Below are 13,810 nucleotides of genomic sequence, written 5' to 3'. Positions count from 1 at the left end.
ACCGCTTTCCTCCTCGAGCTGGAAATTCCTGTTGTCGGCTTGCCATTCAAATTTCAGGATATTGGACACGCACACACCTGGGAGATAAAGCGTTGATTAACTCCACTGATTATTCATGTTTGCTGTGGGTGCGGAAATTAGAACCTAAAAGGCGAGATCCCAGTGGGGCTCCTGTAATTTGCCAGTAGGTCCAGCAACACACTTGATCGCACAGACAGGTAGATAAACTCTGAATTTCCTCTTTAGCAGAAGCAGATCAATACAGATAAAGTGCTAGGTATATTAAAAGATGCAAGGGCTGGTCATATTTCCCCTAACAATTATCTCATACTTAACAGCCCTACCGTTGGTTTTGCCAAAAAAGCTGTTTTCCCTAGCTCCTGCAGGCACCCCCTGCTCTAGGTATTAACCAGCGCGATGCTGGTTGGAGGGTGTGGGTATGGCAGGGCTCTAGGCTGGCAGACAGGAATGGAATTGACAAGTTATCTGCCTCCGTGGTGGTGAAGAAGTATGTTAACCCCTATGTACGAGGAATCCTGGTTTGCTTTCTGTCTGGATGTTGCTGTCACATAAGGAATTAGTAATTTAGGGAGGGGATGCTAGAGAAAAGGGGGCAACAGAGATTACAGAAGGTCTCATTGTTGACCACCCCTAAATCCAGGAACAGTTCACTTCCTGTTTGTGGCCCAGTGCGCTTGGGAGAATGGCAAAGGAAGCTGTTGCCATCTGCTGGACAGTTCCTGCATTGCAGGGCTGTTTTACCTGGATTGTTCTCTGGGCAAAGTTGTCTGAGACTTTCTCAAGCATCCTCACATCCTCGGAGCACTAGGACTCGGCCAAACTTGACCAGCCAGCGATTCTGTTCTTGAAGGTGTCTTGCGAGTGCCTCTGTAGCTCTTGCACCAAGTTAGTTAAAGCTGTACTATAACCCAAACACCTGGATTTTCTTCTTCACGTCTGATAGTTTTCCCTAAAGACAATGCATTTCACAATTTGTTGGCACTTCTGAATGAGGAAGAGAAATGTCTCTCTCAGGGAGGCCAGCCAGCATAAGGGCTGACACGGAGACTGTAGTGAAGACACTTGGTTTGGGCAGCCCTGTAACCTACTGGTTAAGAGAGCTGGATCCTACATGGCCAACTGAGGTTTGAATCCCTGCCCTGGCAGCTTGAGAAGCATGGCAGGGGTGTGTGCGTGTGTCCCAAATCCCACAAGATGGAGAAATCGAGGAGAAAAGATTGCAATGTGGCCACACCCCACTGGGGGGTGCTTCCCTCTCTCTCCCTCTCACTCTGTCTTTCTGTCTTGGTCAGCAAATGCACCCTTTGGCAATTAAAAAAAAAAAAACAGCAGCAGCTCGATTTGAGTGTACCCACAGATAGGAACTCTGAATGGAAGGGTTTTCCAGGATTGGATCCCTAGATTAATGAAAACATCGGCATATTTCATAAGGTTTTTTTAACTTTTGTATAAAGAGCCTTCAAAAATGAGCAACTTTTTTCTATCTTAATTCAATGAGCTGTTTACTTTCTCCAAAATATGGGTACATACCGTGACCAGAGCTTCATTGTGAGAGTTCAGATGTGTAAGCTTGTCTTTTCCCTCCTAAAAAGATGGTGTATTATTCTTGTTTTGTGGCACTTCTCACACACAGGCAGTAAAATGCCCAAGTTTAAAATTGCGCACACACTCTCCTTCCTGCAAGGGCTGTGAGACGCAGAACCTAAGCCGGAACTTTAGAGGAAGGAGTTCGCAGAGTCACAGGGCAAAGCACGCAGAAGCCAGCGGGCTCTTAGAAAACTGTTCTTCAGCGAAAGCATCTTAGGGGGATTCTGTTCTTGAGGGTGCCGTGCGAGCCCCCTCTTAGGGGGAGACCTCTCGTCCCCCATGTCATGAGATGGGGAGCAAATTTTCCCATAGGTGGGGAGAGTTGTCATACCCTCTCTCTGCATCAAACTCTTTGAGAAGCCACTTACCTGCCAGTGGTCACAGTGCCCCTCTAAATATAGGCTCAGTTGGGAACCAGCAGTTGACGTAATGGCTATGTCGCTGGACTCCCATGTAGTCGACCGCAGTTTGCGTCCCGGACCTGGTGGCTTAAAAATCATGCCGGGCGCGTGTGCGTGCATGCCCAAGATCCCAAGAGGAGAATGGAGGAGAAGGGATTGCGGCATGACTATCCCCCCTAGGGGGTGATTTCTCGCTTTCTGTCTCTATGTCTCTCTCTGTCTGTCTGGCGAGCGCACACGCCCTATAGCGAAAACCTCTCCAAAAAAAAAAAAATTATATATATATATATATATATATAGGCTCAGTCATCCCCGTTTTATAGACAAATAAACTGAGGACCAGAGAAGGAAGTGACTCCCCCAAGGCCTCACAGGGAGTCAGCAGTGAATCAAGACTCCATTCCAGATCTCCAAGTCATGTCCTTGGCATTTCCTGCAGATGTCCTGAGGCAGGCCTGTGGGAATGTGCAGCTCCACCTTCAGGCTCCTCTGGGAACTATCCCTGAATTTTAGAGAGACATAATCCAATACAGTCAGCCCATCCAGGGTGAGAGCAGGAGAGAAGGATGGGAGAAAATACCACTAAGGAAATTTCTTGGCCCCATTTTATGATCAGTCAGTTCCAGAAGTTTCAGGAAGCTCCAGCCTTGGAATTAAGATTTCTGCAGACGAAGGCCGTTGGGTCCTGATAGAAGAAAGATCCTTGTGTAGGGGCACTTCAGGTTTTCCCAGCCTTCCCCAGCAGATGAGGAAGCGCCGAGATCTTGCTGTCAGGATAACAGGGGTCTGGGTGCCAGCTCTGCCACTTACTAGTTGACCGACCTCGGGCAGGTTACTCAAGCCCTCTGAGCCTCACGGTCACATCTTAGAGAGCTGTCAGGAGCCTGCGACATTTCCAGACTGGAGAGGAACAGGCTGTATGCCTGGGAGGCGCGAGGCTGGACTTAGGTCTGCAACCACCGACTCTCTTTCTCCTCTCCCTGCCTCATTGTTTCAGCCCTTGGCCCTTATCACCCATCGTCCAGCATACTCGTTATCTTCTTCTTGGTTATCTTTGCTCATTTCGTCCAGCGTGAGTACAGGCCTTCGTCCATTTCATTCTCAGCCAGCTCCCCAGAGCCTCAAACAGTGCCTGGCATATGATAGGAACTTGTCAAATACAAAGGGACTGGGGCCAGCGGATGGCATACCGGTTATGTTGCTGGACTCCCATGTGGTCGACAGTGATTCTCGGACCTGGTGGCTTGAAAATCATGCCAGGTGCGTGTGCGTGCATGCCCAAGATCCCAGGAGGAGAATGGAGGAGAAGGGATTGTGGCATGGCCAACCCCTGTAGTGGGGAAGAGGGGGTGCATGATTTCTCACTTTTCCACTCTCGGTCTCTGTTCTCTCTCTGGTGAGGGGACATGCCCTATGGCAAGAATCTCTAAAAAGAGAGAGAAAAAAAATACAAAGGGACTTCAGAAACTTAATGGAGAAATGAAATTGAAGTCCTAATTTATTTGGGTGGGAAAAAAATTGAAATCCATGCGTGCTTTTTTTATAACATGCATATTCCATGAACTTTTTAAGGTCCCTGCATGTTTGTTCAATAATGAGTCAAAGGCAGCCTGCAGCAGCACACTGGCCAGGGCGAGGCTGGCTCCAGGGCATTGGCATCTGGACCCCAGTGCTAGCACTCAGAGCTCCTGGCCACGGTGTGCAGTAATTGCAGAAAGACCTACACGCGCAGATACTCCGTGAGGAAAGTAGGCAGCGCCATCGGCAGCTGGATCTTCCTCAGGGCCAAGGAGAACGTGCCTCCCTCCCTGTGGCCCGTACCCTAACGCTGTGTTCTCTGAGAGCAGAAACTCTGGGCTGTACGCTTCCCTCATGAGTCAGCGCAGCACCCCGTACCTTGGGAGTGTCCCGCAACTGCAGAGCACTGGACTTAAAATCCTTGCCTGTGTCCCAGAGAAAGAGCTCCTTGCACAGTCCCCATGTGGCAGCAGGAGGTGGCACACCTCGGTTTCTGAATGCTGGCTCTAGACACCTGGCACTCAACCCCTAGAATCGCTGTATTTTCTTATTTTTAATTATCTTTTGTTTCCATTTGGAAAGCATATTGACTACAAATAACTCCTAACATGCAAAGAAGAAAATGAAGAGTAGTGAAATCCTACACAGAAAAGCCCTCACTGATGTTCAGATATCTGTATTTTCAGAGATTTTCTTCTACCTGGAATTATTCATATTTTCTCTCTCTCAAAAAAGTATGCAATCAAAATAGTATATTCCACACTCTCTTTCCACTCCATGATGTATACATTTGTAGAAATCTGTGTCATTGGACCAAGCCAGTGGTGTAGTGGTTAAGGTGGCAGGATCCCACGTGGCCAACTGTGCAGTTCAAGTCCTGGACCTGGTCGCCTGAAAAACACTCCAGGTGTGTGTGTGTGTGTGTGTGTGTGTGTGTGAGTGTGTGTGTGTGTGCATGTGCATGTCCAAACTCTCTCTCTTTCACTCTCTAGTGAGTACATGCACCCTTTACTGATTTTTTTTTAAAAGTCAGAGGGGAGGGCGGCTGGTGTCATGGTAGTTAAGGTACTGGATCTCACATGGCCGATGGCACATTTCAAGTCCAGACCCAGCAGTTTGAAAAACCCACCACGCCATTCCAAGGAATGTACTCATGGTTCTCTCTCTCTCTCTCTCTCTCTCCCTCTCTCTCTCTCTCTCTCTCTCTCTCTCACACACACACACACACACACTCACTCCCTCGCACCCTGGGTGGGTGATGCAGCAGAGCCAAAGTCTGGGTGCTCAAACTCACTGGGCTTCCCCTTCAGAGAGGCCTTTGTGGTATCCCCACTACCTTCACCCAACTGGCCGTCCAACTTAATGTGGTTTCACCCTCCGCCATCAGAGTGTAGAGCTTGGCTGTTTACACTTCTCCCCAGAAGCAAAATTTCTGAGATCATGGAAAGTTGAGTCAGGTCTCATTCCTCTATTCCAAGATCTTTTACTAAGCACCCTCCGCATGTGACTTTGGAGTCCCAAGCGCTAAGTGACAAAGTCAAATAGACCACAGTGGTTCTTCCCACTGCTCACGGGGTCCTCCGCTGAGGATCTCCTACCCCGACACACTGTGCAGCTCGCTTTGAACAACCAATGGAAAAAGAGTATAGTTTGCTCAGCAGAGAAGTGACACGATATTTGGGGAAGACTAATTTGGTGTCTTTGTGGAACATGAAATTAAAAAGCCAAAGATGCTCCCAAATGGCTGTGTTGTCCACACTGAAACTCGCAATTAAGTGCACGCAGCTGAGACCAGGTGAACTGTTTTCACTGTGGCAAAGTCAGTTCTGTCCGTGGGCCAGCGAGTCTGTGCCTTGTGTGAAAGCCTTCCGCCCCAGTGACTGTGCTTCCAACCAGTGCTTTTTCCCTCCAGCTATGACCACGAAGGTCGCCTGACCAATGTGACACGCCCTACAGGGGTGGTGACCAGTCTGCACCGGGAAATGGAGAAATCCATTACAATCGACATCGAGAACTCCAACAGAGATGATGATGTCACTGTCATCACCAACCTGTCTTCAGTGGAGGCTTCCTACACAGTGGTACAAGGTAAGGCCCCAGCCATGCCCACCCTGCCCCCAAACACGCCCCCAGACCGAGCCCAGCCAAGCTCACAGGCTGAGTTACTCAGCTTTTGGAATACTTCCAGACCCCTGAACGCCCCTTAGCTTTCTGTTTTATTCAAATGTCCGCAGCAAGCAATCGCTACAAGAGGTCAGTCTTGTAGAAAATAACTTAATCAGAAATGAAAATGTTATCTACACACTGCCAAATGTCTAGGTATTTGCAAATGTCTCCATAGTTATCTGAAAACGTCCATTTCATCCCCACGTGCTCTCCGCACATTCCACCCCGCCAACACTGCCACGCCCCAGCAGCACACACAGACTGAGCCTCTTAAAGGCTGTTTATTCCCCTGGCCCCCTCACCAGGTTTCGTGCCTCCTAGTGCCATCCTGACTCTTGCAGCCCTTTTTTGAATTGGTCATCCCAGGATCAGAGTTCCTTAGCGGCCCCTTGCCAAGTCTAAGATCGCAAAGATTTCTGACCACCGCGTGGTATTGCTGACATTAGCCATGCCAGGTAGGACAAGCACGGGGACTGACGAGAAAAGGAATCCTGCAGATTAATTTTTCTTTTAATTAAAATAGAACACCGGTGGGCTAGCCCGTTGTCAGAGGATAAAAGCGTCCTCTTGGTGGATAAATGGTGACATTTCTGGACTATTATCCCGTGACAAATCCTGTTTCAATGACTCTATTTCTGCTCCGCCAAGTGATTAATGATAGATTTGGTCCTCCCGCATGAGGGCTGGCATCGCAGGAGTGACAGGAACGCACTTGTTCACTGCCCCAAAAGCTGACGTCTCCGAGGCCACCCTGCCTGGGTCCTTTGCCCAGGCACTCCAGAAGCAACATAGCCCTTCGAGGTGTCCCTGACACATATTCCATCCTGTAACTTCTCAATAAAGGAAAAGATCTGAAGTCGGACTGACTAGTGTAGGTTCCATTGGAAAGATAAACACACATTCTTACACCCTCTGGCTCAGTCTCCCTCATGCCATGTGGGTCTCTTCAGAGTTCTCTTGAGTGGAAGTGGTGTCATGGTAAAGTCAGCCGCAACAGCATGAGAAGAGGGAGAGTTACTTTGTCTCCTGATTTTCATGAAGAACGCTAGCCCTGATTTGCCGTGGATCTGACCTGCGGCTAGGCCATTAACCTTGGTTTAGGTGGTAGGCAAAAGGGGGGGAAATCGCAGTAGTTTTCCTTTCATTTATTTTTTTTCCTTACAAACTGAAATATATATGTTAAAGTTCAGAGATTTGATTGACACAAATTGTGTAGGCAATAGACATTGTTAAATGTTTAAATGCACTGTTAATAGTCTTCAGTGAGTAAAAGAAAACTACCACAGCGTAATTGTTTCTGGAGTGCCACATATTAATAATGTTTTTCTTTACATGGATCGGTAGCGTCTCTGCTACTCACCTTCACATTGTAAGTGTGCTAATTGAAGGCAGCCTTAGATTGACAGCTCCAAAGCACCATGGAAACCTACAAAAATAGGGGTTCTATTCTCTTCTGACTAATAGAGTGGATAATCTATTTCCCTGTCCCCACACCGATGGCGTTTTCTTTCCCTGTCCCCACCCCGTTGGCGTTTTCCAGATCAAGTGCGGAACAGCTACCAGCTCTGCAATAACGGCACCCTGAGGGTCATGTATGCCAACGGGATGGGCGTGAGCTTCCACAGCGAGCCCCACGTCCTCGCAGGCACCGTCACCCCCACCATTGGACGCTGCAACATCTCCCTGCCCATGGAGAATGGCTTAAACTCCATTGAGTGGCGCCTAAGAAAGGAACAGATTAAGGGCAAAGTCACCATCTTCGGCAGGAAGCTGCGGGTAAGTGTGCAGGACACATCCCTCCTTAGAGAGCTGAAAAAGCTTCTGTTCATTCTTTTTCCCTGGAAGGGGTCAGTTCTTCCCCCTCCCCCAGAAGGTGGAAGCCTTTGAGACTCATACTTTGGGGAAAACACTCTCTGTTTCCTAGGACTGAAAAAGATGGCCATTGACTGCCATGGGGATTTATATTATGCTTTAGCTTGAGATAGCATTAGTCTCCATCTACAGGCTTGTCACAGCAGCAGGTGCTGCTAACACCTCGTGCATGGAGCACACCCAGCCTCAGCAGCTCAGGGAGGCCAAGACAGGATTGCGACAGTGAGATCGTGTATTAAAAAAAATATATTGACTAGCCTATGGCCCAGCAGTTAGGATGATTGGATCCCACATGGCCATCTGCCTGGTTTGAGTCCAGGACCCAGAAGCTTGAGAGACGTGCCAGGTTCGTGTGTGTATTCCCCAAATCCCAAAAGAGGGAAGAATGACAGAGAAGGGGTTGCAGTGTAACCATTCCTCATGAAGGGGTTGCAGTATAACCATTCCCAACAGGGAGTGCTTTCTCACTTTCTTTACCTCCTTCTCTCTCTCCCTGGCAAGCACATGTATACTCTGGGGAAAAAAATTTTTACTTTTTAATGCATTCAATCACTATACATCAATAGAACATGCTGGAAAAAATTTTAAAAATAAAATTGGGCCAGCCCATAGGCCAGTGGTTACGGGAACCAGAGTTCACATGGCCAACTCCAGTTAGAATCATTTCCCTGGCAGCCTGAGAGACATGCATGTGTGCATGCAAACTTCCAACAGGATGGCTAAATGAAGGAGAAGGAATTTTGGTGTGGCCATACCCCACCTTGGGGGGTGCTTTTTCTCTACGTCTCTCTGGCAATTAAAAAACAAAGAAATTAATATCTAACTTTCCTTATTAAGGGCTTCTATGATGCATGCAATATGTTCAATGCTTTTCTTGTGTTATTTTCATCTTTTCAATAGCCCTGTAGGAGTAGTTATTATTACTTCCATGAGAAAACACAGGCTCAATAACCTGTCCAAGGATACAGTGGTTAAAAAAAAATGGTGGAGCCAGGACTTGGCCCCAGTTCTGTCTTTCTGTCCCGCTCACTGGCCAGTATTCCTAACCACCACATACACGGCTTCCTGTTCGGCTCCACAGTAACTCAGACCATCGTGGTGCTCATGGAGCCTGCTCTGGTCATTTTACCTGTCCAGGAGAGGGACAGATTCCTCACAGAACTTTCCCCGGGAGAGGACAGGGGGATCCTGAGGATCTGTCTTCTTCAAACTCAGCCTATTTATAGAGTCATGCCCTTAAAGTAGAAGGTGTACAAAGCAAAGCCTCTACCTCCTGCAGCTTAGTTGGGGGAAGAGGGTAGTGGAAGATGGAAGAGAGGTCGGATAATAAGTAAACTAAAGCAGAAAAATTGTAGGCTGAGACAAGCCGTCAGAAGACAAGCACTAGACAGACTGAGACAAGGCTAGGAAACAATGGAGCCGGGTGGACCCTAACAAATGCTTTGGAATCCCTAAGAGTCGAAGGCTTAGCATCAGCAAAACTTGGGTCCTAACTTTTGCCGTGTTACTGGATTAAAATCCAGCCAGCCCAGGTGACCTCCCTGCAGAGCCAGGCCACTCCGTATTAACATTCTGCCTTTGTCTGGTTGGAGTTTAATTCTCTACATTAGGTTATCAGCAGTCTCCCATGTTTTTATTCCTCTTCTGGTATCTGCAAAGTTGCAAGCTGCAATATCTTCCTAAAGACAAAACTGGAATGAGATTAGTAGCTAAATCCTTAATGACTGGATTTCAGGGCTGTGTAATTGATTTTTGATACGCTGCACTGTAGAAGTTGATTATAAGTAGTAATCGCGCCTTTTCTCTGATAAATCAGTTATGCATTTTGACTAAGTTTTCAAAATAAAGATAAATGTGGCCCTAAAATGAAATGGCTATAATCCCAAGTCTGAATATTAAAAATCTTAATAATGGTACTTGTGGTAATTAGCAGAAGTTAGGCACGCAAGTCTTATAACTGAATTTCTGCCAGGGTTAGATCTGCTGGCATCATGTTTATGCAAATCAAAACACAGCTTTATCTATCAACACCTCAACATTTAATTGTCTGGTGTTAGTTCCTGTAACAATAATCACATATCCATTTAGCTCTCTTAAATGAAAATCACTATGAGATTATAACAGGTTGAGTGGACTGAAAATGTAATTTGAAAATGAGGGAGAAAGCCTGGAATTTATTTGCATCTCATTTATTTTAATTCAGTTCATAAACTGTTTAGTGAATGAAATAAAAGCAACTCCTGGAAATTGCAGGGGAGCAGTTGGAAGAAGATATACGGGAAAGGTTGAGCGTGATTATGGATTAAAGAATTGAGGACTGGCCTTTTCCTCAGATGCTTCATGAGCCCATGGCTGGGAGTTTGCAGCCCCTAAACCAGAGGTACCTGGTAAACCCACAAGGCAAGCAGCTGTCTCAGCCAATGACAGTGTGGGTTCTTCTCTCCCTACCTCAGGTCTTGTCATTTCTTCTCACTCCAGCTCCACTGTCAATGGGGTCGGGATTTTTTTCATTCATTCAGAATATTTCCTATGTGCCAACTATTGACTCATCAGAAACGTCATGCCATATTTTTCTGTTTTTCTATGCAAAAATGCGTCATGACTTTTCCAATGACCCCATATGTGTCCAGCACCATGGAATGAGTAGACTGTAGACAGAGAAAGAAAATTGAGTCCTTGCCGCCAAAGAGCTTATAGTCTCCCGTAGAAGGCAAAGTAAGTATTGTGATGTAAGCTGCAATAGAGGCCAATACCACAAGGGAAGAGATACTTAACTGTATCAGTCAGGAAAGGATAGACAGTGGCCAGGTAACAAACTGGCCCTGAAATCTCAGGACCTTAACATATCACAGTCCAAATGAGTCAAGTAGATCTTAACAATGACTTGCTACAGTTGCTATGTCTTGTGATTCCACTTTTTCACGCACATGGCCTCCAAGGTTGCTGTAAAAGGGGGAGAGGGCTTGAATGATGATGGGGAGCTTAATGAGGAGGTCTGGGTGTGGCATGCATCATTTTCACCTACCTTAGCAAGAACAGTCAGGTGACCTCACTCAGCAAGGAAGCCTGGAAAGTGCTGTCTTCTCTGAGTACCTAAGAAGAAGAAAGTAAAAGAAGACTTGGTGAACACAGCACAGTTTTTCTACCCTGTTCGGGTCTCAGGGTGGACAGAGATCCAGAAGGGCTTTACAGATAGGTTGGAATCATTTCTGAAGAACAGCAAGAATTAGCCAGGTAAAGATATAACAAAGCATGAGTCATGCCTGTGAAAAGGCCAAGAGGCCAAAAAGGAAAAGGTGTTTCAGAAAACTGTAAGTAACTGAGTGTGGCCAGAGAGAAGGTGGGTGCATTGCAGGGTGGGCGAGTCGGCCAGGGGCAGCTCATGAGGGGATATTCTGCTAAGCCAGCATTTAACCTGAGGATAGCAGGGAGTGTGCCGCGGCTTGACTGTCATGAGCCAAGGTGTGTAGCTTTAAAAAAAACCTCTCTAGCTCTTCTGCTGTGGAGGAAGACAAATTTAAAGGGGACAAGACAGAAGGAGAGGGGCCACAGGGGGCTGTTGCTTGAATCTGAATAAGAAACTAAATCACTAGGGATGAAGAGAGAAAGGCAGAGGGAGAGGGCAGAGAGAGATTCAGTATGCTCAGTTGCAGGGTTTGGCAACTAGCGGGGTTGCTATGCCATGTGGACCTTCTCAGTGGCCTTCCCCACAATTATCTACAGCAAGAGAATTGGGTGGGCTGTGCCCATGGACGATGTAAGGGAGCTGAAGACTGAACCCCATGACAGAAATGTGAGGTTCTGGTGGCCCGACCCCTGCTTCTTACAAGGGAACGAAAGTGAATGAACTTTAAAACACAACCACTTACCCACCACCAATCATGGTTTCCCCAGGGAGAGCAGGGAGTTTGGACAGAATCTGTGAGTGGCAACTGAGGGTACATGCAGTGAAACAAATAGTCTGACCTTTCCTAGGAACTAGCAAGCCCTTGGGAGTCTGGCCTTTTAAAGGGTATGAGGGCTCAAGACTCTAAGCATCCTTGGAGTTCAAAAAAGACCAAAATCCCAATAAAGCCATCATGACAGAACAGTGCCCACTGAAATTCTAACCCAGCCAGGTACCCTCTCTTCCCACCATCCACCAGTGAGTGACATCTCTTAGCAGAGGAAGGTTCCAACATCCCTTCCTTTTAGGGTGGGAAAACATAAGATGGAGGATGGATAGACCTTGACCACCTGCTACCAAAAGCTTTGTCATGCTTGGGCCAATAGTTAGAGCATTAGTCCCTTCATTCCTGCCCTGACTCAGGTAGGTAAGGTTTCGTTATTGCCTACCAAAGTCTTCTGAAGGCATCTCATTCGAAAGAGTCATCCCACTTCCTCCCCTCACTGCCTTCTACTTTCTCCATTCTCCCTGGCATTTCATAAACATATGAAGCAGTTGTATCACAGCATCTGTAAGTTCCATGAGCACAGGGACCATGTCACCACTCTATTCCTTGTGACAAGTGCCATGTGGTAGGCACTCAGACGATAGGTGACAAAGACGTGATGACCCAGCTCTTTAGGTTCCTTGAAGGTGCTTAGTGTGCAAACGTTCCCCCCTCCCTGCACAGAGCAGGTCTAAGTTCACAAGCACATGGCTCCTCTCTGTCTAGAATCTTTCTACAGCAAAAGCCAGGAAGCGCACGCAACCTAACTGAATAAAAGGGGGCATGCGTTGTCTCTCCTGAGGGCCACCACAAGAGAGGAACTGGCCTTCAAGGCTCCAAGAGGTCACCAGATTGACATCCTTCTTTTTCTTTCTTCCTCACAGACCCTTTTCATCTCATGGCAGTGTTTCTCTTGACAGTTGGCCTAATGTCTCCTACAGTAGACTGGTGACCTTTTCCCACAAGGGGGTCATGCAGACTTGGCCAGCGTTGGCTCCAAGTTACATCATCTCAGCTTAGTGAACCTACAGGGAAAAACAAGGGATTCTCCCTCACTATTTCTTTAAAAAGAAAACTCCCGCAGAAGGACTACAGTTGGCCTGGCACAGAGTTCCCATGCCTAGGTCAACCACTGGTCAGAGATCTATAACTGGACAGGCCCAGGACACATGTCCACATCAGTGACTTGGACTGGACATTCAGACAAACCACCTAGACGGGGAAGCCTTAGAGAAAGGGGTACTGTACCCAAAAAAGGAAGGATGTGGTCCTTGCTTAAAACACCCATGCAACAGGTATGTTCATCATTCTCCATCCTTCCAAAACCTAATCATGAAGGTCAAGTCCTGGCCCTGAGGATCTGCTAATGCATTATTGTCCCCTGCCCCAGCAAGCCTTTCTTCTAGGCTTTAGAAAGCGGGAACTGAGGGCCAGCTGGAGGAGGGTGGTTAAGGTGACTGGATCCCATGTGGCCAACCATGTGATTTAATCCTGTACCCAACAGCTTGAAAAACACACCAGGTGCATGTGCATGCATACCTAAAATCTGAAGAGGAGAATAGAAGAGAAGGGATTGTAGAGTGGCCATCCCTCTGGGGGGTGATTTCTCACTCTCCCACCACATCTATCTCCAGTAAATACATGTACACTATAACAAAACATTTTTAGGAAGAGAGGGGGCCTAAAGCTGACCCTGTCTGTTAAGACTTAAAAACTTCGGCTCTTTCCCAAAATATATCACGGGCATGATTCTCTCTGAAAAGGAAGGCTTACAAGCACACCCCAGAACATTTCTTCCTGATTATGATTTATATAGAGATTGCAAAAGTAAGAAACAGCTACATGTGTAGGTAGCAGAACAAAAGAAAACTTGCTTCCAAGATAATCTTCCATCATGATATCGGTATTAGTGTTATTAGTATTCCAAGAAGTGGGAGTTCGTAATTTTGTTTTGGTTTCCATATAATTAATATGACATTGCAATTACACGTTGGCACGTATTACTTTAACTTCTGTGGCAGATCACAGTGACACAGGAGCAAGGGAGAGGGCGGACGTGCACACGTGTGTATGAACACACACACGTGAACTCAGTTCTGCATGGAGCCGCTCAGGCAGGTCTGTTATGGAAGCTGACTCTACCAGCTCCTTCCTGCCACGGCACGTCCACTCCACTGGGCTGATACTTTACTTTGCAGACACCTACTTGTTCTTGGCACTGTACTAGGCACTCCGTGTCCGCTGGGGGACGGAGCACACAAAAGACTCATTGTTACGTCATAATAGCACTTGTGCAGACAGAACAACTTGTGA

At 47.0% G+C, this 13,810-nt stretch overlaps 1 protein-coding gene across 1 annotated transcript in view; it reads left to right on the top strand.

The window, feature by feature from the left end:
- The window catches only part of TENM2 (teneurin transmembrane protein 2), a 550,878-nt gene that overhangs the window by 512,037 nt on the left and 25,031 nt on the right, over positions 1–13,810 (top strand). The window contains 2 exon segments of the mRNA XM_027771820.1: positions 5,440–5,615; positions 7,234–7,469. Of these exon segments, the coding sequence (XP_027627621.1) occupies positions 5,440–5,615; positions 7,234–7,469 (412 nt within the window).

Source organism: Tupaia chinensis, unplaced genomic scaffold (assembly GCF_000334495.1).
Source record: "Tupaia chinensis unplaced genomic scaffold, TupChi_1.0 Scaffold000234_1, whole genome shotgun sequence".
In the NCBI taxonomy this organism is placed as follows: Eukaryota; Metazoa; Chordata; class Mammalia; order Scandentia; family Tupaiidae; genus Tupaia; species Tupaia belangeri.
Note: the sequence above shows the minus strand (reverse complement) of the source record. Positions and strands in the feature narration are given on the sequence as shown.